Raw genomic sequence first — 21,907 nt, forward strand, 5'->3', positions numbered from 1 at the left:
CCATCAATATATTCATCTCAGTAGTTATACAAACAAAGTTACGATTTTATCCTTATCCTCAATAAATATTTTTGCGGCACTCTTCTATTGTTAATCGATCCGCGGTTTCTCTAGTCCCAACACTTGCTGCCCGCGCTTCTAAAAGATGCTCCTTTTTTAATGGGGCATGACAATTGACACATATGCGTTTCCCCGTACCACGGACTTACAAGCTTTCTGAAATTCTTTTTTTTTCAGCAGTGCTGTCCCTTTCCCTGATAGTTTCGTCATTGATATTTTGAAACTTGATACGCGAGCCGCGGGATCTGCGTTTTTTCCAAGCATCTTACCTCTTCTGTTGTGCTGACGAAATCTTGATAAGATGGCATGATATCCAATGCGCTTTTACACATATAATGATCTGTTTTTAATGCAGCGGTTGTCATCAACAAATATACCGCTTCCCCATCCACCAAGGTACAGCAGCTCCCTTCACATCATTCCAAACAACCTCGGTTCGGTATCCCTCCACAACACCAGTCCGGCTGGCACGCGGTTTATTTAGCAACATGGCAAAGTCGCAGAAAAAAAAAACAACAAATTGATGAATAAAAGCCAGCCGCCGGCCTGCATGCTGCTCTAAAACCGGCCGGCCGCCGCTCCGTGGGTACTCGGTGAACAATGATGAGGCTTTGTACAAGTTGTGACTGAATAATGCGCTAACCGGCCGGCGAGAATACAAGTCAATGAAAACGCAATCACATTCACACTCTGCCGGGCGGTGTAACCGTCCGTAACCGTCCCTCGCACCCGCCCAGGGCGCAGTGTGGGCTCACTCCACTCGCTGCTAGTCGCGAGGGTCTCATCTCTGCCTGCCACGCCACCCAAACCCATCCACTCTCTCCCAACAGAGCCCGCTTATCGGACCGTTCGCGGTTCGGCTCTAGTCTGCCCTGCGCTGCTGCTCTCTGGCGAGTGTTACCAATCCCACGCGGCACCGAGCTCTCCCCATTCCAACACAGAGTCGGGAACGAGGACATACCACCGTCAGACCTCTTCTCTCGGCAGCAGGAGCTCTCATGCTGTCCCCAACTGTATCTCCCCTCCCCCAGCCCACACAAACACCTCCCAATGGCAGCCCTGGAAGTCAGTCCCTTGCATACTGAACGTCACCAACGCACGGCCCATGTCAAATTTCACACTCCCATTTCAACCAACGCAGACAATGTGGTCCAGAACCACCTACACTCTACGATCGAATCATGTTTCCCTTCTAGTCCACTCAATCATCCCAGAGTCCCGCTCCGCGCCGCCGCCGGCAATGCTGCTCAGATCTTGGTACGCAGCTTCTTGAGCTCGGCGCGGAAGAAGGCCTCCAGGTTGACTCCGCACGTGGCGAGCCGTGTGCCGGGCGGGTTGAAGAACTTGCAGTTCTCGAGCACGACGATCATGTCTCCGGTGAAGTCGCAGAGACGTCCGTAGTGGCGCGACTCGAGGCGGTTCTCCATCGTTTGCAGATCTGAACGGAGGGGCGGGGGGGGGGGGCGTGTTAGAGAACGAGCTCGACGAGTAAACGTCTCGATCAACCTGTGTGTGGGAATTTACCAACAAACATGAATAACGGTATTTATCAGCTGGTAGTAATCAACAAAATTGACTGTTAACGATAACAGTAAGCGACAAGACTCGATCCGACGACCGTCCTTTGTCGAAGCCAGTAGTTTGATGCGCGCTGCTCACCCATTGGTTCCTTGATGACCTTGTAGTAGTTGGGCACTTCGTCAGGATCGACGGGCTCGATGAACGGCCACGCGTTCTTGTTATTCTGTCGAAACGAACAGAAAAAAAACGAACAAAGTTAGCAGGCTATCAATGGAATGGATCATTGCTAAAAATTCAACATCCAACAGCAAAGTTGGGTGAAAAACATTACCAATCATTCTTAAAAAGCAGAGCTTCATTCAGCTCAAAAGACTTCCAATAACTTCACCCTAGTGAGCGGTCCCCTTCCCCAGCTCCCGCTGTCCGATCCCTTACCTTGATCTGTTTGAAGACGCGCCGCAGCTCAGCGTAGTTGGCGTCCGTCAGCGGCCGGAAGTTGGGCCCGTTGATGCGCGACTCGGGGTCGCAGCGGGGGCACACGTAGTCGTCGATATCGTCTCCCTCGGAGGGCAGGATACCCACGCAGCGGCCGTGGAACCAGTCCTCGCACGTGTCACAGCCGATGTAGAACCTGACGGTGGAACGGAGGGACGGGTTTAGACAGTGCGGTAAGGCAGCAGACACTGAGGGGAAGCGACACCCGAGGCAGAGAGGCAACAAGAAAATAGGATTTTGAGACAAGCTGGGTAAAAAATAAAGGCCGTTTATACAGCAACCGGTTAACCTTCAATAATTCAACAAAACGGAGCTCGATCACAACTACATCACATAATTAGGAAGCGCATCACCGAACAATCAGTGTAAGAACACATACGCATACTAGGAGACTAGTAGATCCGATAGAAGGGCAGGGTCCTATGCCCGTCAGTCTACCCAATGTGACTCCGTCCCTTCCCACAGTAAGTCGGTCCCCTTCTTACTGCGACTCGTCGTATTCTGTGCGGCAGAAGCAGAACAGCTCCCTGTTCTCCTTGGCCGACTGGCACTGCTGGCACACGAAGGCCTTCACCTTCTTGCTGTTACGCTGCGAGATGCCCACACATTGGCCGTGGTACCAGTTGCTGCACATGTCACAGCCCACGTAGAACCTGGCGATGGAAAGGAGGGAGGTCAGTAATTACTGACAGGTTTTAAAGGGACTATCCCACCTTCTAAAATGTTGTTAAAACCAGTTAAATTGTGCCCGACTTTATAGATTGGATGACCAGAAACACGGTTCTGGCATTTATTTTTCATTAAACATCTTAGGCTTCCCATATTCCAAACACAAACTTTCAAATATGTGACGTCACAGCCCAAAATTACCTCCTTCCCCAGGCCACGTTACTGTCATAAAGCTGATTCTTTTTACTCTGTAGGCACCACAACAAAGTTCAGACCAAGTTTTAAGCGATTTTTCAACGAACAAACCCATTTAAATCAGAATGACTAAACGAGGTGACGTCACACTAACGGTCGCTCCATGTTGAAGATAGGGCCTTGCACAAGGCCCATTTTCAAATGAAGGGAACGAATTTCTTCAACACCAAGAGGCCGCGGGGGTTGCAACCTAGATAGATAGTGGTTTCTGAACCTCGCCGCAAACTTGGCTATCTCAACTCAAGCCCCATGTTAAAGGTGGGATAGTCCCTTTAACAAGACTGCTGTTTATAGCTGTTCCGAGATTCCGGTATGTCAAAACCAGATTCCATAATCTATATTCCGCGTTGTATCATCTGAAGTCTGAACGATTTAAAAACAGCCAGAATGTTTCAAATGACACGAACAATGAACATACTTAAGGACCCGCCTTGTTGAAAAATAAGACCTTTAAAGTTTAAAGTGGCAAATGTGTGCCACTTCCTGAGCAGATTCCCACTAATTTGAATTTCAACCATCCGCTACAGACAGGCCAGTGATTCATTTCAGCTGTTACATAACCGCGCTATCAAACGTACTTGGAGGGGTCGTACGGCTGCCGGCAGATGCAGTAGAGCTTCTTGGTGTCCCGCGGCGACTCCTTCGGCTCCTTCTTGGCCTTTTTGGCGGGCCGGCCGGCCGCCGGACTGGCGCGAGAGGTGGACGACTTGCGCTTCCGGCCGGACTCGTCAGACTTCCGGCGGTGCTCGTTCGACTTCCGGCCCTGCTTTCAGGCCAAAGAACGGGGAACGTCAGAAGCCGGGGAGAGAGAAATGCAAGAGCACATTGATGAGCTCGCAAAAATGTTAAAAAATGGTTTTGTCAACAACTTAAAATCACCGTCCACCGATAACAATGACCGCAGACCGATTAAAAAAAAAATCGACCACCGCATTCAAGCGAATTCCGGTTAATCGCAATCCGCAAAACACAGCTCCACCCACCCTGGGTGACGAGTCTCTGCGCTGCCGGCCGCCGGGTCGCGCGGCCGCCTCGGCCGCGGCGCGCTGCTCCGCTATGGCGTGTCGGTAGGCCGCCAGCTGTTTGGAGATCTCCAGCTGCAGCTGGTTCTCCATCTGCAGACGTTTGCGCAGGATCTCCTTTTTCAGTTGCTCCTTGCGCCTGCTGAGCTGCTGCAGGCGGGCCGACGGACGGATGATTCGCTTCTCGGAGCGCGGCCGGGAGCGGCCGGACGACGGCTGGCGGGGCCTGCGGACGGAGAGGAAGGCGTGAGCGCAGCACTTACTGGGCGGCCATCGAACCTGGCTACCACCGTCCAAGGGAGATCCGAGTACACACTGATCGAATACGACGATCGACATTCAAATCTGCCATCTCGGGCTTTTACTCAAACTTTGATTTTCAGCCAACAGAATGGGCTTATGATTAAGATTTCAAAGTTCAGCCGATTGAACTATTGGTGACAACATCAACTTCCGCTTCGTTCGATCACATTTGCAATAAGCAAACTCAATTACACACAAAGCTCGTCTACTCACATCCCAGCGACTGGATACATCTCATCCCACGTCTCCTTGGAACACTAACCGGTCGGTTTTGGGTCGTTTTTTGGGCGGCTGTCCGCCGGCTCCCCCAGCGGCCGTCTGTCGCGGCGGGGTCGGTCCGCCATCCCCGCCGCCGGCCGGCTTCTTACGCAGCTGCAGCAGCTTCTCGGCTATCTCCGGCTTCAGGTTATCAGAGTTGAGCGCGTTGTTGATGCCTGGAGATGGAGAGGAGGGTGATGGTGGTAAAGGGCGCCGTAAGACAGACGAGACGGGAGTGGGTGTAAAAAAGAAACGGGAAAGGATAATTTATCGAGCAAACATCCCAGTCGGCCATAGTTTACCAAATTAAAATGCTCCAAATGACTTTTGAAACATTACAATAAAGTAACTTCACGAGAAACTTATTTAAACCCCCAGTGTCGTTGCCGTGTTTAAACCCCCCAGTGTCGTTCCCGTGTGTGACTCACTCTGCTGTATGTACTCCTGGGTGACGGTGAAATCCTGGTGGATGGCGCCCGACGGAGTCTCCTCCACCTGCAGACCGGCGGTGGCCACAGGCTCCGTCATGCGGCGCGGAGACAACAGGGACTGACGCTGGAACAATGCAGGGGCACGACGGTTACAGAGCGGCTCCGATGATGCCGGACGTCCAGACCATGCCTCTATTTCACAAAGCGAAGAGGGAGCCTATGCGGTATACCTACAAAGAAGTAGTCTTGGTAGAACAGTTATCAGTCCTTAGCAGTGAAGTCATTTTCTCCCAACGAGCAGCCTTTTTATCTCCCCCAGCGACTTCCGCTCTCCTCTCTTGACAATCTTCTCTCATCTATCCGCTCTCATCTATCCCCTCTGCCCTAACCCTCCCTCCTCTCTCCCTCTCCCCGGCTCACCTGTCCGCTCTGCAGTAGACTCTGCCCGGAGATGGGGGCCGCCGGCGGCGTGGTCGGCACGGCGGCCGGAGCAGCCGGAGCGGCAGCAGGCTCCGGCTCGTCGGCCGGGACCGTCAGGTGGATCTCGCGCAGACCCGTCAGCATCGGACCTGTGAGAGTAGTGGGTCACATGGGGTCAAATACGCGGTACGAGTCTCGTAGAGTCGGCTTTGAACTCGTAGAGTCGGCTTTTCAGGCAGCCTAGTTATTTCCTACATGCCGGGGTATGTCTTAAGCACAGCACGAGCCGGGCAGTAAAACTATGACCAAGAAACTGTCGGTGTCAAAATGCCATGTTATTTGATAGGCCGGGCAGGAAACAAAAGTTTACTGCCCGAGTTTACTGCCCAGGGCAATGACCTCTAAACTACAGTTTATCGCATTAGCCCAGAGGTATAATTGACAGGGAATGTATAATTGACAACATTATTGCATGTTGCCGCGTAAAAATAGAAAACTAACATTTTTTGGTAAACAATATCTGCTCTGCTATCAAGGGTTTTGAAATATTTTGTATTGGTTACAAAGCCGAAATTATGGTAAAATATGCGCCTATTAATCGAAATCCGTTATCGCTTGTTGTCTTATCTTCGTTTGATATGTCCACTGGTACATTGGGCCTAATTTAATGCGTTATCATTTGACAGTTGTAGTCCTTTCCTCGAAACAAACATGTAAAATATGGAAAATATAATGCATTTCACGAAAGTTTAGCTATAGGGCATCAACAAAGTACGATTACATAAATAAAGAAAAGATTCTTGCAAGAGCACTGGAAAATTCACGTTTATTCACTAGGAATATTTTACCTTCTTCTTGTTCTTATGTCGTGGCAAATTATTCATGCATTATGTTTCTTGGATATCCAGTTGTGTCATTCTGAGTTGATATTTTCAGACGCGATTCTTTTTGAAGTAAGGTGTTTTGATGCATTTTCTTCTACCTATAAATTTCCTTTAAAGCTTTATCCACAGCAGTAGCGCAATCACTGTTAGGAAATTATGGACAAAACAATTGTATAAAAGTGTCACCAAAACCTGTCGAAACTACTTAGCAGGTATGCGGCATGTAGGAAAAATCTTACTGACCTCAGCCGTACGAAATTATTTGGAAACTCGGTTTGCAAAATTTGACTCCGGCCCTCGTGCTTCGCACTCGGACCTACGTCAATTTTGCAAACCTCGTTTCCAAATAATTTCGTCGGCCCGGTCAGTAATATATATTATAACCTTTTATAATCGAGCTGCCACAACAACTTAGTGTTTGTTTGTTTGTTTGTTTGTTTGCTTGTTTGTTTGTTTGTTGGGGGCGCGACGACTATACTCTGTTTCGTTTCAAGCTTGCAGCCGAAGTGCCCTGCTGAAAGCAGTGCGTGATTTCTGTATATACAGCTTACATTTTGAGACGCAAATTCTTGAGCGGAGGAGAGATCTGCCGAAGAAACTCCGACTGCAAGCTTGATATGGAACAGACTATACATTATACAAGGTCATTTTGGGCTCATACAACCACATAGTGAATACAATTTATGCACTAGACAACTTTTCAGAGCAAGCATGACGAGTCAATCCACTCCACCCCCTGCCCCTCACACTCTCCTTATCCCGCGTCGCCTCTGCCACATTACTAACCTTTAGCGAGTTCGGCCTTGACCTGCTGCTGTAAGTTGTGCAGCTGAGACTGGGACAGGCCCTGGGTGGGCACGCCCTGGATCACCACCCGCGGTCCGGCCACCGTCTGTACAATGTTGGCAGTGGCGGTGATACGGCGGCCGGGAGCCAGCTGAAAACACGAGAGGCAGGGGAGCGTCAGGGACGTGGTGATGGGAATACTTATAGTCGTGGGTCACATAGGAATCATGAGAGACGTCATGCAATATATGCCCTCTAGGCGAGCTTACTGCAAAATGAGGACATGAAAGAAGAGCAAAAAACGGTCCCTCGTTCACAAAACTGATAATTCACGATGTTAAACACATCGAATCCAATTGAATATTGCGAGATAAGTTCCTCCTCACACGGAATACTTTATCAACACACGACATACGCTTCTTTCCAAATCCATCACACTCACAATCACTGACACCCTCCGCCTCACTCCACGTACCGTCGGCTTCGCCTCCGCATCCTGTTCGGCGGCTCCATCGGCCGCCTCTGCTCCCTCTGTTCCCGTGACCGTCTCTGTGCCGCCCTGCGCCTCTGACACGGCCGCCTGGTCGTCTGCGTCACCCTCCGCTCCAGCAGCGGCGCCGTCGGCCGCTCCGGCACCGGGGGCGGTGGGCTCACCCGCCGAGTCGGCGGACACAGACTGGTTCACGATGACGTTGTGGAGGATCACCTGAGGAGGGAGGGAGATGGTGGTCAGCTTAGGCATGCAGAACGTGATAACACAGAGCGGGTCAAACAGAAATACACGGAACATGGAAGTGAGGCAACGAGTGGCATAAGAAAAAAAAACATTAATATTAGCTTTTGTCTTTATAAAACACGTCGCTTTAGTTATACCCACATATCACAACACCTCCAGACATCGGATTTCGCAAACTTTCCATCTCATCAGTGTCCTGAGCTTCCAATTTACTAACCAGTCACGTCCCTGCGTATCACTCTTGCCTTTAACTCTTCCACCATCCCTCCCTAGTCTCCTCCCCGCTCTTACCCTCCTGCCGTTGACGAGCGCCAGTTTGGCCTTTCCCTCGTTGATTTTCTGCTGCCAGCCCACCAGCTGCGGCTTGGTGAGTCCGGCCAGGTCCACCACCTGTGTGACCATCTTCTGGACCACGCGCTGTCCGGCCGCCGGAGAGGTCACCGCGCCTGACGGCGAGCCCACCACCGTGCCGGCCGCTGGGGCTGTGCCTGAGGTTGGGGTCGACTCCTGGGGAGGGAGAGGGAAGGGGTGGTGAGTCAGAGGGAGCTGGAAAGTGATTGAAAGCATCGAGCGGTCCACTCGTAGCATCTAAATTCATCTAGGCTATTTGAATAACTAATTACTTTTTTATATTTATAGTGAATATATTGCTAAAGAATAAAAAAAAAATCATTAGAGTTGCTTAGAAAAGTACATACGACGGGGTGCGAGCACGACTGGGGAGGTGTGAGTGGTGTTTGGGGTATCGGGGTTCCTCACCTGTCCGGGGCTGACGACAGCCGGAGCGCCGGGGGCCACCAGACGCACCTTGGACGCCGTCGGTGTCGACATCACCGCTGTGGAACGGAAAATGTACACTGCGTCAGAATATGATAATGCAAAGTGTCCGGCACAGAGCATGAGCGATACGACTAACTCGGTGCATACTCAAGCGCGAGGGTAAAATTATGGACGCTCGCTACTTGCTCGTAGTCGCGAACGTCCGAACTCAGCGTTGTAACAAACCAAGCGTTGAACGAATCCGCACATTGAGGAAGCGACGCTACGAGATACAAAACGACACACACCCAGCAAAAAGAGACTGTGAAGTCCACCCGGGGACCTACCTGGCGAGCCGGGCTTGCCGACCGCCTGCAGGGACTTGGCTGTTCCGCCCGATACCAGCTGCAGCTGGCCGCTGGGCAGCTGCACCAGCTGCTGACCTAGAACACACACAGAGGCGGACAAGGTCAGAGGGGCTAGTCGCTGGACCGCCGCGGCTGTTTGATGATACGATTTGGTCGAGCTAGGCAGAATCGTACGCCACGGCGAATACAAGATCGAAGCTTTCAGGGCGTCATAGTGACGTCAATGAGCAAAATATCGCGACATTTTGGTCAGCATCATTCTGAATTATTTTGAGCTGAGGCTGCCTCAAGCCACAGCAATTCTACAAAAAAAATGTTTACTCCTCTGCTTGACCCCACTAACTCACCGGGTTTGAGTCCCTTGACCTGCAGTTTTCCGTCTGGCAGTTTGATGATCTGGATCTGGTTCGGTTTGGCGCCGGCGCCACCGGCCGCTGCCGCCGCTGTCACCGCGGGTGCGCCGGCGGAGACGGTGACCGTGGCTCCTGGGGAGGGCGCCGGAGCCAGGGTGGGAGGCGCCGTACGCTGCGGGATGCCGCTCACCGTCACCGTGCCGGCCGCGGAGCCCGGCGGGGCCGACTGGATCGCTGTAAAGGGGGGGGAGGGGAGGGGTCAGAATACGGGTAATAGGGTGAGAAATGCTAGTCAGGTAAAGCTAGTGCGCTGTAATTACACAGGTAAGAGTTGAAACTGGACGCAAAACATTCAGTGACTGTAAGCCGTGTCATCCAAGCTTGGCACAAAATTATCTCCCGAGACGCTTCAGAACGATCACATAAGAACATACAGAGCTACCTAAAAGATTAGTACAGCTTTGTTTCCCACCCTGGCGTCCCATTAGCACTCATACATTTTCTGCAGTCTCCTCCCTTCTCATACCCCCTCGTCACCACATCGCCCGGGGTCTCACCGATAATTTTGCCGTCTTTGGTGATGATTTTGCGCATGGCTCCGTAGGTCCGCTGTGGCGTCCCGGCCGCCTGACCCGGGGTGGCAGCACCGGACGGCTTCACCATGAACTTGGTGCCTGAGAGATGAATAGCAACGTAAGTGGGGCATTAATGGTCACAGGCGTTCGGTGTTTTGAAGTTGAGCGGGCTCTAGCCGCCTGCGAAGTACGGTAAAGACATCTAAGAACCTCAAACCTCAAAACCTCAGTCATGATGGTATGGAGACGGCTAAACGTGAAAATATAGCATGTTATCAGCTCCGACCACTCTAATTTCTTCATCAATAACATTTCTCTCCACTCAACAAAACCAGTCATCGCCGCACCTTTGGTGATGGTCCTGCTCTGTCTGACGGCCTCCTCCAGCTTGCTCTTGAGCTGGACGGCCGAGGTGACGGCCCGCCGGCCGCCGGCCACCACTACAGTCGTGGTCGGTGTGCCGGCCAGCCCTGTAGAGGAGGAGGCGGTCGCCGGGCTGCCCGGTCCGCCGGCGGCCGGTGAGCCGGCGCGCGGCGTCGCCAGACCAGCTGTGCGCCGCTGCAGGGCCGCCTGCTGACGCTCCTGGCGCAGCCGTTCCAGTCTGATGGAGCAGGAGGGTGGGAGAAAAGGGATGAGACACTGCGCAAAAAAAACGTTTATTTGATTAAGTCCCGTTAGGCAATGCATTCGGTCTTAGTTTGACGCATGCTAAAATGAACGGCTGGAGAAGAGCGCTAGAGCATCAAAAGATCCTAAGAATGTCTAGAAAAATAATACAGAAGGGCGAGGGTTTAAGTCAGCTTGAACAGCAAAAAGTGCCAAAACGTACGTACATAATCAGATCGGCAACCCGCCGTAAAACAACTACACGCGTCCAGCTCTTTCCTCCGCGCACAACAGTCCAAGTCAGACACAAAGTAAACTACCCGAACCGCATCCATCCTCGCCACCCTCACGCCACTCACTTTTCGTGGTAGTACTTGATCTCGAAGATCTCTAATGCCTCCTCGGGCACCCACTCCTGGGTGACGGCACTGGAGGGGTTCTCCGAGGACTCGATCACACGGCGCCGCTTCCGTAAACCGCTGCGGGCCGACGACGTGTACTCTGTACGGGAAGGGTGGGGGAGGGAGGTTAGGGTGAGGGAGAGCGGAGGAGAGACTTAGGTTGAAGAAAGAGGGAACGGCTTGCATCCTCGAGTCTGAATTGTCGGTCAGACAAACCTAGACAAAGATGACGGTACCAATAAGGGACTTCCATAAAAATGACGCATCCAATCAAATTATTCTGCAACAGATACAACAGCAAACAGCAACTAACAATTTAACCCCACCAGTTAATGACCAACCAATGCCCACCGAATCTAGCGCAACCCCTGTCCTCACACGACTGACACGACCCCCCATTATCCCTAAGCGCAGCCGGCTGACGACTGTCCCACCTTTCTCCACGAGGACGGGGTTGTCGAAGAGGATGGTGACCCGCCGGCGGAAGTACATGGTCCTCTCCTTGAAGCGGCCCTCGTCGCGGTGTTTGAGCACCAGCGAGCGCACCATGCCCGTATCGGTGGTGATCTGAAATTCGCCCGGGCCGACCTGCTGCGGACGAGACTGGCGGACACGGGGGGAGAGGGAATGTTAGAACTCTACTGGTACATTATGAGCAAATCATTGAGACCGGGAAATGACGGTTAAGACAGAAAGACAGAGGGGGCAAGGTATCATGATATGGTACCCTCAGCTCTCCGCAAATAGCGTTAAAAAATCAGAGTATTGGTATAATTATAGCTGACTCTCAGGGACCCTCCCAACAATCTTTGGCAATCTTCCTCATCATAATCTTCCGTTCTTGTCCCGTCTTGTCCAACTGTAAACTCACATCGATATCGTCCCACCGTATGCAGGCCCAGAGTATCCTCAGCTGGAGTCCGGCCGCGTGCAGACTCGACACCCGAGCGGTGCGGTACAGCCAACCGGTACGCAGCGAGGCGCGCGGACACGGGTACGGCCACACCTGGCTGTTGTTCTGTGGACGGGGGGCGAGGCGAGGTCAGGTCAGGTCAGGTCACGGCCATACCTCGCTGTTCTATGGTGGGGGCGGTCAGGTCAATGCAAATAAGTCAGAGTGGGATAATGCAATAACCTGGCTGTTCTGATGCAATGTGTGCCGCGCAGTCAAGACTGGCCTAGGGAATGTTTTGCCATCCTATCGAAAAAAAAAAACTGTTGTGAAAATATACCGTGAAATCCATGGATACAGCCATGAGAACTGAAGTCGACCATCAACCATTTACACGTACCAGATCCCTCTGACCCCATCCACTCACGCTCCACTGAATACGCCCCTAATTTCGCTGCCGCTCACCTTTGCCGAGTAGTTGAACCCTTCCACCACCTTCTGTCCCTTCCTCCTGGCCAGCTGTTTGAGCTCCCACTGCGGCAGCACTAACATGCTCCAGCGGCCGCCGGCGCGGAACTTGCTGTACAGCGGGTAGCGCACGTAGTTTTTCTTGACCACCGGTTTAATCACCTCCAAGCGGACCGGGGCGGAGGTGGGGACTCCGGCGAACCGCGCCGGCCGCGGCGGGGCGCCCGGCTCCGTCTTCACCGCCGCTCCATCCACCTCCATCGGCTCGGTCTTGATGGTCGGTTTAATGTCAGACCCCGTGTCGGTTTTAGTGTCGGAAGGGGGCTCCTTTTTGGTGCCACTCTCCTTCGGCCGGTTGGTGGTCGGTTCGGTGCCCGGCTCCGTTTTCACAGCGTCTGCACGGAGCTGCTCTATACGACGACGGACGGTCTCCTGCGGGAGGTGGAACGCCGGTTAACACATTGAAGTGAAACACACAATACGATCGTAACAGATAGGCAAAGCGTCCATTTCTTACGAGACTTGTCGCAACAAGTTCAAACATGGAAGTTTATTAATGGATTTTGTTTATCAGTTTCCACCTCTGAAAGCAGACCCTGGCGCAATGACCGCCATTTTTTTTTTGCGACTTATCCAAATCGAAAATGAATTACGGCTGAATTTAATAAGTAACCTTCTGTCAAAGCGATCCCTTCCCTAGCCTAGTGTAGCAGTTACGACTGTCCCGCTAAGCCCCACTTACCGCCTGTCGGCAGGAGACGCTGTAGCAGGTCGCTCCGCCGCCGCCGCGGCAGGCCGCGCTGTAGCACGGGTGGGCCATCAGCACCGCCAGCCGCCGCTCGGCCTCCGCCAGCTCGCGCTGGGCCTCCGCCACGCGCGTCTCACCGCCGTCCTCGTCCATGGCATCGTCCGTGTCCGACTCCTCCCCTCTCTCCCGCCGCTCCAACTCCTCTCTCCACGCGAGTAGCTTATCCAGCCGGCCGGGCCGGGCTCCTCGCGGGAAGTGCGGCCTTCTCAACCCATTCAAACAGCCCGACACGTCCACCACATCGTCAGGCTGCGGCGGCGGCGGCGGGGCGACCACCGCCGCCTCCTCGGCCGGCGCGTCCGGGTCCGTCTGCAGCTCCTTGGTGCCCGGTTTGAGGCGCACGGTGAGGAGACGGTCGGACGACCCGCCGGCCGCCGCCTGCTGCTCGAGAAGACGCCGGTACGCGGACATCGGCAGCCACAGATCACGCAGCCCGGCCTTGGTTGAACTATCAGTACCGGCGGGGGCGTCGCCTTCCTTCTCACCCTCGGCGGGGGCCACTGTGACGAACATCCGCTGCGGCCCGGCGGCGTGGCCTCGCGCGGCGGCCGGCACCGGCCGGTAGCGGCGCGTGCTGCTCAGCCACAGCCAGCCGGTCTGGCCGTGGACACGGTACTCCTCGCCGCGCTGCTTCCATACCTGACGGAGACGCGGAGGGTGGCGGGGGTTAAAACGGAAAAGAAGGTAACGGTCGGGGCATCGCAGTCACGCGGAAAGGAAACACACTCAGTTTGTCAGGTAACTACAGCCTCGCAAAATACAAAAATCGAGATTTAGATCGCAGGCCACAAAACGAGTTAAGAAGTGGTAGAGGAGAATCAGGTGGCACTGAACGCACCCTCGTAAAATAAAACGTCAGCCAATAGAATAAAAATCCGGTCACAAAGAAACGTAATTAGCGGCACTCCCCTACCGCTACAAAAGCAAGTCCACATCACCATGATTCATGACATCTGCATGTCCTAACGTTCAAACAGCCCCACCTCATCATCACACTCACCTGATGTTTGACTTTCTTCAGGTTGTACTTGACGAACGGTATTCGCAGCTGATCCAGTTCCTCCTGGTCCCGCTCCCGCTTCTCGCGCTTCTCTGCCTTTTTCCGCTCCTCTCTGTCCAGCGGCGTGATACGCTGCACCGATACGTGCGCTGGGGGGAAAGAAGAAATATGACGCTGGTTAACGAAATATGTGAACCCTTGAAATTAGCGTACCAGAGCTTCGTGAAAGCCCAATGCTTTTTATGGAATGAATTCGTAAAATATATGACTATCAGAAGTTATATAGCTATGTTTTGTGTGTGTAGCTGTTTTGTGTGTAGTGTGGCATTGTGTGCATGTAGAACGTATCGATATTTTAGTGTCACTTTGATTTTAGAACATGTATGACGGGAGACTAGAATAGCCACGGTGTGGATGGTCTCAACAATAAACTAAACGAATGTTTTGCGCGACGAAAGTTGCATGAAAGCGAACATGTGAGAAAAACTACAACGACACAGAAAATTTCAGCCAACCACAGAGTGATGTCACAGCATCCTCTCTTCCCAGCTCCTCCCGCTGACTTACCGAGTGACTCGGCCCAGACGGTACAGAGCAGCCGCGGTTTGATGAGCGCGCTGATGACCGTCAGCGCCCGCGCAAAGTCCTGCGGCCGGGACGAGCCGGTGACCGCACCCGTCCAGGCGCGTCGCAGCTGGGGCCACGACGGGTGCATCAGCGCCACCGGCAGCCGGGACACCAGCTCCTGCAGGGTCTGACGGAGCGTCTGACGCAGCTGGTGACGGTTGCCTGCGGGGACGGACGGAGGGGGAGGGTCAGAGACATAACAGTTTGTGTTTGATGTAGCCGCTGCTGCCGGCTACAGCTGGACGTGAGAGAGACACAGGGCGGGAGGGGGACTTAGAGACAGAATTACAGAAGTTTGCCATTGAAACAGATGCTGCCTGCAGAACGGACTCATGGGGAATAGAGCGAGAGATGAACAGCATGTGAGCAGCATCTGAGCATGTCGAGGTTTATTTAAGATCAATTTATTCCTTATGTCTGCCTGTGAGTAACTGACTATGCAGAGAGGGAAATAGATCTGTCACTGTCAGAGACGCAATCGTCTTACTCTTAAGTCCCCTGGCCACTCACCGAACATGACGCCTGCCCACTCGAACTCTGAGGCCTGCGTGAGTGAGAACTTGTGGCTCATGTGTCGCCGCTTGTCCTTATCCTCAGACATCTGGAATCGGTTGAGTGCCAGCGGATTGGAAGAGTACTGGTTCTCGTAGCGCTGGTACGACCGGTCCGTGGCGTCACCCAGGCGGAACGGACTGCCTGCGGGACAGGAGAGGGGGGTTTGTCAGTGTGGTCAGAGGGGCAGACTGCTGGGGTGGTCTCTTTTAGCCTGAGTTTGTTTGGTCACTAAGCTAGGTTTGGTTGAACGGCGCGTTGACGGCAGGAGCATTTCGCGTCCGCACATCTAGCTTGGGTAGCTTCTTCCTTCTACAACCAGCATACAATGTCACAGGGGGCTGTAATCACTGATTACAGTGATTACAGCCTTTCCATCAATGCCAGGCGTTGATTTGATGGAACAGCAATTATGTAAAATAACGTTATACAAAAATGTTATATGCATATTTGTAACACAGGTTAGCAACCATCATTTGGCCCTTACTCGGTTTGACGGGTTCCTCCTCCTCCTCGTCCTCTCCCTCTTCTTTGACCGTCTTGGACGGCAGCGCACCGGACTTGGTCCTGACGGAAAACGGAGCGGACAATTGTGACCGTAGGAAAACAAACGGGAAGAGGGCACAGACTACCAGTAAGAAAGGGCACATCCAATCAAAGCGTAAATTAAAATGTTGACGTAGGAAAACAAACAAAGGGAAGAGAACACAGGCTATCAGGAAGAAAGGGTACATCCAATGAAAGCGTAAAAATATTGACAACTGTCGAGTCATAAAACTTGAAATAAGATGAAATGCCTCTCGGGGAATCTACCACCGCATCTCACACACACACCACCACCGCGCATCATTCTACCCAAGCCTTCCCTATTCGTCTCTCACCTGGTGACCATGACGGAGCGTGCGGGGATGGCCGGCTTGCTGTCGTCCATCTCTCCGTTCCTGTCCGCGCCGTCCGTCTCCGAGGGCGCGTCACCGCCGCCGCCGCCGGCCGCCGAGCCGGCCTCCGCTGAGGGGAACACAAGGGGAGGGAGTGTAAAGAAAGAAAGGGACGCCATGTTCAGTTGTCACCAGTGCCCGCGAGTGATGGATAACCGATTTCATGCGTAGTTAGTAAGGCACTTCATAATTCAGAAATTTTCGTGAGGTTTCATAAAACGATGGGTTTGACTCGAACCTAGCTACCACCTAGTCTGCAGACTGTACCCGTGGCCCTCATCGACCAAATCTCTCTGAAATGAAAGCCATCCATCTTCAGCCCTCCCCCCCCCCCCAACCCCACCCGTTCCGTTTTCCTGCTAGAAATCACCCGGCCACCTTGAAAGTCCGTATCAGCCCTGTATTTTATCACCGTCATCACCGCAGTTCCCCACGCCATCCGAACGACCCTAAACCGAGAGTTACAGTCAGCACGGGCTGAGCAGGGGAGATCAAGGTCATCAGTGGCAAGGTCACTGACTGGACGGCCCACCTGGCAGTCGGGGTAAAAAGGGAGGCGTAAAAAACGACCTCGAGCGTATACTGCTAATAAGAGGGACTATCGCGGTTGCAGTAGCGTAGATGTCTGGTAATACTGGGATGGGAGAATAATCCATTATGTAGAAGGTAACTAAAATTTCGGGCAGTTGTAAAAAAAACTCATTTAGTAACAACACTCAGACAACAGCAAACACACGACACAAGACCCACTAAGGTACCGACGCCACCATTCTATTTTTTCCGTCGGCTAATGACGAAGCCCCGACACCACCTTTCAGGCTCCCCGTCGGTCACGAATTCCCACCAGTCTCACCTTTCAGCTCGCCGTCCGCGGCGACGACCGGTTTCTGTTCTCCGTTACCTTCTCCACCCTCCTCCTCTTCCTTCTTCACTTCCTCGGCCTCACGAGCTGCCTTCAAACGGTCTGAAACAACACGAGAACGCTGGTTAGATCTGTTGCATGCATTCAGTACAATATACAGGCTTCGAACTTCGAAGTTCTACACGGAGATAACTTTCCAACGAAAGCACACGAATATGATGGTACGCCCTATTTCACAGTTTGACACGGTGATAGCTTTCCGTCACAAGAATATCACGTCGCCGATCACATCATGCCGCAAGTCCCTTATTTAGAGGATGGCTCCCTTGTGCACTGGTTACCACCAAACTACAAAATTTCCATATCGGTAAGCCAAATATCACAACCGCAGTCCCCTACCGCAATAGCTCCCTCTCGTGTCCACACCCATCACTGCACTGTAATGCACACACAGTACTGCGGAGGCCCGGACTGTGCCAGACATATTGCACTGATTCAATCCGGACGGAGCAATCAGACGGAACTCGGCACATGGGCGGACAAAGGCGGATGGACATGGGCGGTAGGAAGATGTGGGGAGGACAGGAAGTTAAATCCACATGAGATAAGGTGACTGGAGAGAATATGAAGAGGACGTACCGGGCATTCATCATTGATAAATTGCAACGTTCGACGGAAACACAAAACGATTGCCAAAATGGACCAGTAGCAAAGCCTTCGCCATTTTCTCTGCACGGCGTACGCTGTTTGCTCCCCGTCTGTCTGACCGTAGCTCCGCCTCTGCTATCGACTGGTGCATGGAACGTTCTGATAACACCACACCGCCGGATGGGGAGGGGGACGAGGGGGAGACGGGGGACAGGGGGGAGGGGTACATCGAACGCAGCGGAAGTCTGTGTCAGGCTCTAGTTATCAGCCATGCAACTGATGAGTCGCACTGAGTTCTGCGCAAGTCAGCATCTACTGTTGTGGAACGAATCGTCGGATTTCACCAGAGCGAAGCAGATAGGCGAGATAGCTGTATTATATTATACGGAAAAAAGTCAGACGAAAGGGAACGCAGATATTTAATATTCACGGTTCCATTTCCGACCGATATTGTAGACGGTGATCGTTCGGCACATGCGATCTGTTTCGGCTGTCACGTAGGGCCGTCGGGTAACCTAGCACGCCAATCCGCGGAGGAATGGATGTCAGACTCAGGCGACTCGGCAACCCGGCTCGATGTCGTAAACTGGTTATGAGCCTCTGCTGATGGGAAGAGATACGAGAAAAGAGGAGAACCAGAGGAAGAGTGGGGGCGGGAGAGTGGGGGACGGCAGTAGCTCTTAGCCCCGCCAATTTCTGTAAACGCCACTGTTTGACACTTCGCCTGTCGACGCTGCCCCCTCCCCCCTCCCCCCTCCCCGACCTCTCCTCCCGTGGTGACGGGTGTGAGGCGGTGACCCCCTCCCCTCCCCGCCCCCGCTCTGTCGTGGCAGCCGGTCAAACGGCGACTGTGGCGAGTCGGCACAAACACCCCGGCCCACATCATCCGATACGTGACAGGTGGCTTCAATTATCAATAGGAAAGTTGGGTTTAACGCGCGTTTTATACCAATATATCTGACAGGGTTCGCAACAAAACCGGAAAAACGAAACTTATTTAGCCTAGCCGAAAAGCTGGTCGTTAAAAACGTCCAGAAAATGCCTTAATCACTGCTTGTCAAGTAGAGAATATCAGGTGCCTGTATCTGTCACCTCTTCTCCACCTCCTCCGCAGCTGTGCGATGTCTTTTGTCGGCCATCGTCGTTCACCATCGACGTCCGCAATTTATCGTTCCACAGCTATCTCTGCCTCTCTCTCACCACTTCCAATCCATATTATCCATCCCCATCTCCCCCTCACCGTTCTCCTGCTGCAGGTAGCTGACGGCGCCCGGCTTCAGTCTCTGCTCGGTCATCTCCTCCGTGAGCGCCATCTGCCGCTGGATGTCGTAGTGCAGCTCCTGCAGCGACATGCAGAGTGCGTCCTCGTAGTCGGTCCGGTCCAGACGGGCGAGCAGCGCCGCGTACTGCGCCGACGTAGTGTAGTACACCACAGACTCGGGGTGGTCGGGGTCCTCACTGCGCACGGAGGGACGGACGGAGGCGTTAGAGGATGGACAGAAATGTAACACTATGACTAATCTGCTTTTTTGGGTAAGACGCCGAGTACGGGACGATTACGGGACCGTTGATCTTAAACCACTTATTCCCATATCGTGCCATACAGCTAGCCCAACGCCAGGCACCGGCGGCGACTCAGAGTGACGCGCACTCACACACGAATGTACATCGACAAAAGAACCAACAGAAGCCTCCGCCGGACCCCAGCCGCCGCCCCGGGCCCGTCTCCGCGCGCTCACACGAAGATGCGCCGGCAGAGGAACCAGTAGCGGCGTCCGCGCCGGTCGTAGCCGAGCACCTCCTGTCGCGACATGGCGCCGTTCTTCTCCATGTCAGATACACAGTCGGTGACCCCCTTCACCTGGCGCGGGGCAGGGCAGTGTCAGAGTGACCCGACGCAGGTCAGTGGGTGACAGGGGGAGCATGGGAGGTGAAACATCAGAGCTCTGTTCGCCCCCCGTTTATTTATCAGCAGGCTGCGAGCATGCTGCTACTTCTTGGCTCCTCATTGATCGAATTCAAGTGGTCTATTCATTAGACCAATGAGAGGCCAAGAAGCGCCAGCAACAACTTCCTTATATGGGGAAAACCGAGAGCACGCTGATTAAAAATGCAGAAGAGTAACATATCGCCGAGCTAGCAGCACTTCCTTAGTCCTCCCCAATCCCTCCGCAGTGGTCACCTGGTGCTTGCGGCAGATCTCGCACTGCCAGTCGTGGTCAGGGACCTCCTTCAGTGGCGGGTTGACACACTCCAGGTGGTAGGTGGCGGGACATGTCTCGCAGCACAGCAGGTCGCCCAGCTTGTGGCATGAGCGGCAGTGGTCGTCGTACACGATCGGACCCTCCCTGGCGAGACAATTGGGAAACGTCAGTTGCTGACTGAGGCATAACATGTGAATGCTTGCAAAATGAGTCTCTGGCAGACTGGTAATAATTGATTTACTTATGAAGATTTCTATTCTAGATATCGCTTCAGAACTCTCAGAATGGGTGCAGTAAAAATGCCACCCAAATGTTATCTTTCAAAGTTCAACTGTAAACTTGAGCTAAATGTTCAATAGGAAATTAACAGCAGCCAACAAACAATTAAAATGGTTAACAAACATTGGCAATGAATTGAAGAAGACCAATCAACATGCATGCCAATACCCTTTATTGTGTGCCTAGAGTCTCACCTCTGGAACTCATTCCTAATGACTGGAGTGACCAGCACCATGTCTACGAGGAGCTGCAGCACCTTCAGCCTATCGTCAAATGGGACAAACGGGTACTCGTTGCTGTCCAGGATGTGGAGGACTTCCTTCACATTTTCACCACTTCCCTCCCATGTGTGGAGGTATATTCTAAGTGTTTCAGGCCAAGTCACAATGTCACAAAGATACAGGACAGAGTTGATGCTGTCCTTGTGATCCTGGGGTCCAAAGTGAACCTGCTCCTTCTCGTTTTCCCGCAAGATCAGACGAAGCATTTGGAAGTGGACCTCTGAGAGCAGTTTACTCTGCTGCTCAGCCAAAAGAGCAGCACCAAAATCCTCCAGAGTAAATGGAGAAAGATAAATCTGAGTCCTGAAGTGTCTAAGCACCTCGTACACTGCACACGTCTGAAGAATGTGCTCTCGAGGGATGAGAAGGTCTTCCGAAGAGGGTGGTAGAACCAGCTCAGGTATCTCCCTGTCCTGCAGCCACACTGGAACTGGGGTTGGAGGCCGCGACACTGGCACATAGTCCTGCCCTGCCCCAGCCGAGCTTGGCAGCGACAGTTCACTTTCACTGACCAGTTCGTCTGCATCGTACACTGATCGATCACTGTCAGAGTCCTCAGAGCCATTGTCCTCACCATCCACCTCCTCGAGGTCAGAGAGGTTCTCAAAGTCTGAACCATAATAATAGTCCTGTGTTGTGTCAGCAGAGGTTGAGGCCCCAGCCTTTGGTTTCTTGAGCTTTATCTTCCTGGGTGTGCTCGTTCCCAGACTAGAACGGGTCACCGAACTCGACCGCGATCTTGACGCAACATTATCCTCGCTCTCTCCCTGCCCGGCACCCCCGGGAGTGCTGGCACGACTGCCATCCTCCTTTTCGCGAAGGTACGTCGGCTTCTTGATGAAGATGTTTTTGTTTATCAATTCGCTTCTCGTGTGAAATTGCGGCCTCGCGGGCCGACCCCTCCCTCGTCCTCTTCCCCTCCCCCGCATGGTCAGGTCATGACAGTGCGGGTTACCGATTCATGCATACCGGCAACGACCCCGTAATGAATCAGCTGATCCACAAAAAGAACAAGATTTTGAACGGTGTTGATTTCTCGCCCAAAAAGCGCCTTTTCGACCGCAGGTCACGTGACCTGGAAGCGCCTTGGGAAAACCACCGATTCTACAGCTTCCACGACGTCCAAGCACAAAACTTCACTAGCACTGATTTATCGTCGCCATTTCGCACTATATTTTGGGCCCTTTTGGTCCAAATATACTTCCACAGAGAAAATCTGTCAGATTCTCAAAGATGTCTAGCGCACGATATCAATATGGCGATTCTGGACTGTTCGCATGAAAGGGACCTTCTGATTGGTGGGTAGCCTGGAGGTTTTAAGTTTAAATAAAATCATTCTATTCATGAAGTACCTTTAAGATACAAATTTTCAGTAAGAAATAATAAATTAAAAGCATATATCATGAGAAACAAAACAAAGAACTCAAAAGAATAAAATGATCAGAA

The 21,907-nt window shown here is 52.7% G+C and overlaps 1 protein-coding gene across 1 annotated transcript; it reads right to left on the bottom strand.

Moving 5' to 3' along the window:
- Positions 1-494: 494 nt before the first annotated feature.
- Positions 495-21,758, bottom strand: LOC122387240 (nucleosome-remodeling factor subunit NURF301-like). The gene is made up of 32 exons (XM_043377289.1): positions 20,375-21,758; positions 19,880-20,045; positions 19,437-19,558; positions 18,938-19,155; positions 17,041-17,151; positions 16,131-16,257; positions 15,737-15,816; positions 15,208-15,393; positions 14,638-14,859; positions 14,071-14,219; positions 13,005-13,709; positions 12,260-12,694; positions 11,774-11,920; positions 11,337-11,505; positions 10,861-11,002; positions 10,243-10,496; positions 9,878-9,994; positions 9,315-9,554; positions 8,947-9,042; positions 8,600-8,676; positions 8,132-8,347; positions 7,580-7,810; positions 7,105-7,255; positions 5,435-5,583; positions 5,012-5,138; positions 4,588-4,759; positions 3,984-4,248; positions 3,579-3,763; positions 2,562-2,729; positions 2,017-2,212; positions 1,720-1,804; positions 495-1,498 (listed from the first exon to the last, which is right to left on the bottom strand). The coding sequence occupies exons 1-32, from the start codon at positions 21,388-21,390 to the stop codon at positions 1,308-1,310; spliced, it is 6,915 nt and encodes a 2,304-aa protein (XP_043233224.1). The 5' UTR covers positions 21,391-21,758; the 3' UTR covers positions 495-1,307.
- Positions 21,759-21,907: the final 149 nt, after the last annotated feature.

Source organism: Amphibalanus amphitrite, unplaced genomic scaffold, assembly GCF_019059575.1.
Source record: "Amphibalanus amphitrite isolate SeventyFive unplaced genomic scaffold, NRLGWU_Aamphi_draft 000278F_arrow, whole genome shotgun sequence".
Lineage (NCBI taxonomy): Eukaryota > Metazoa > Arthropoda > Thecostraca > Balanomorpha > Balanidae > Amphibalanus > Amphibalanus amphitrite.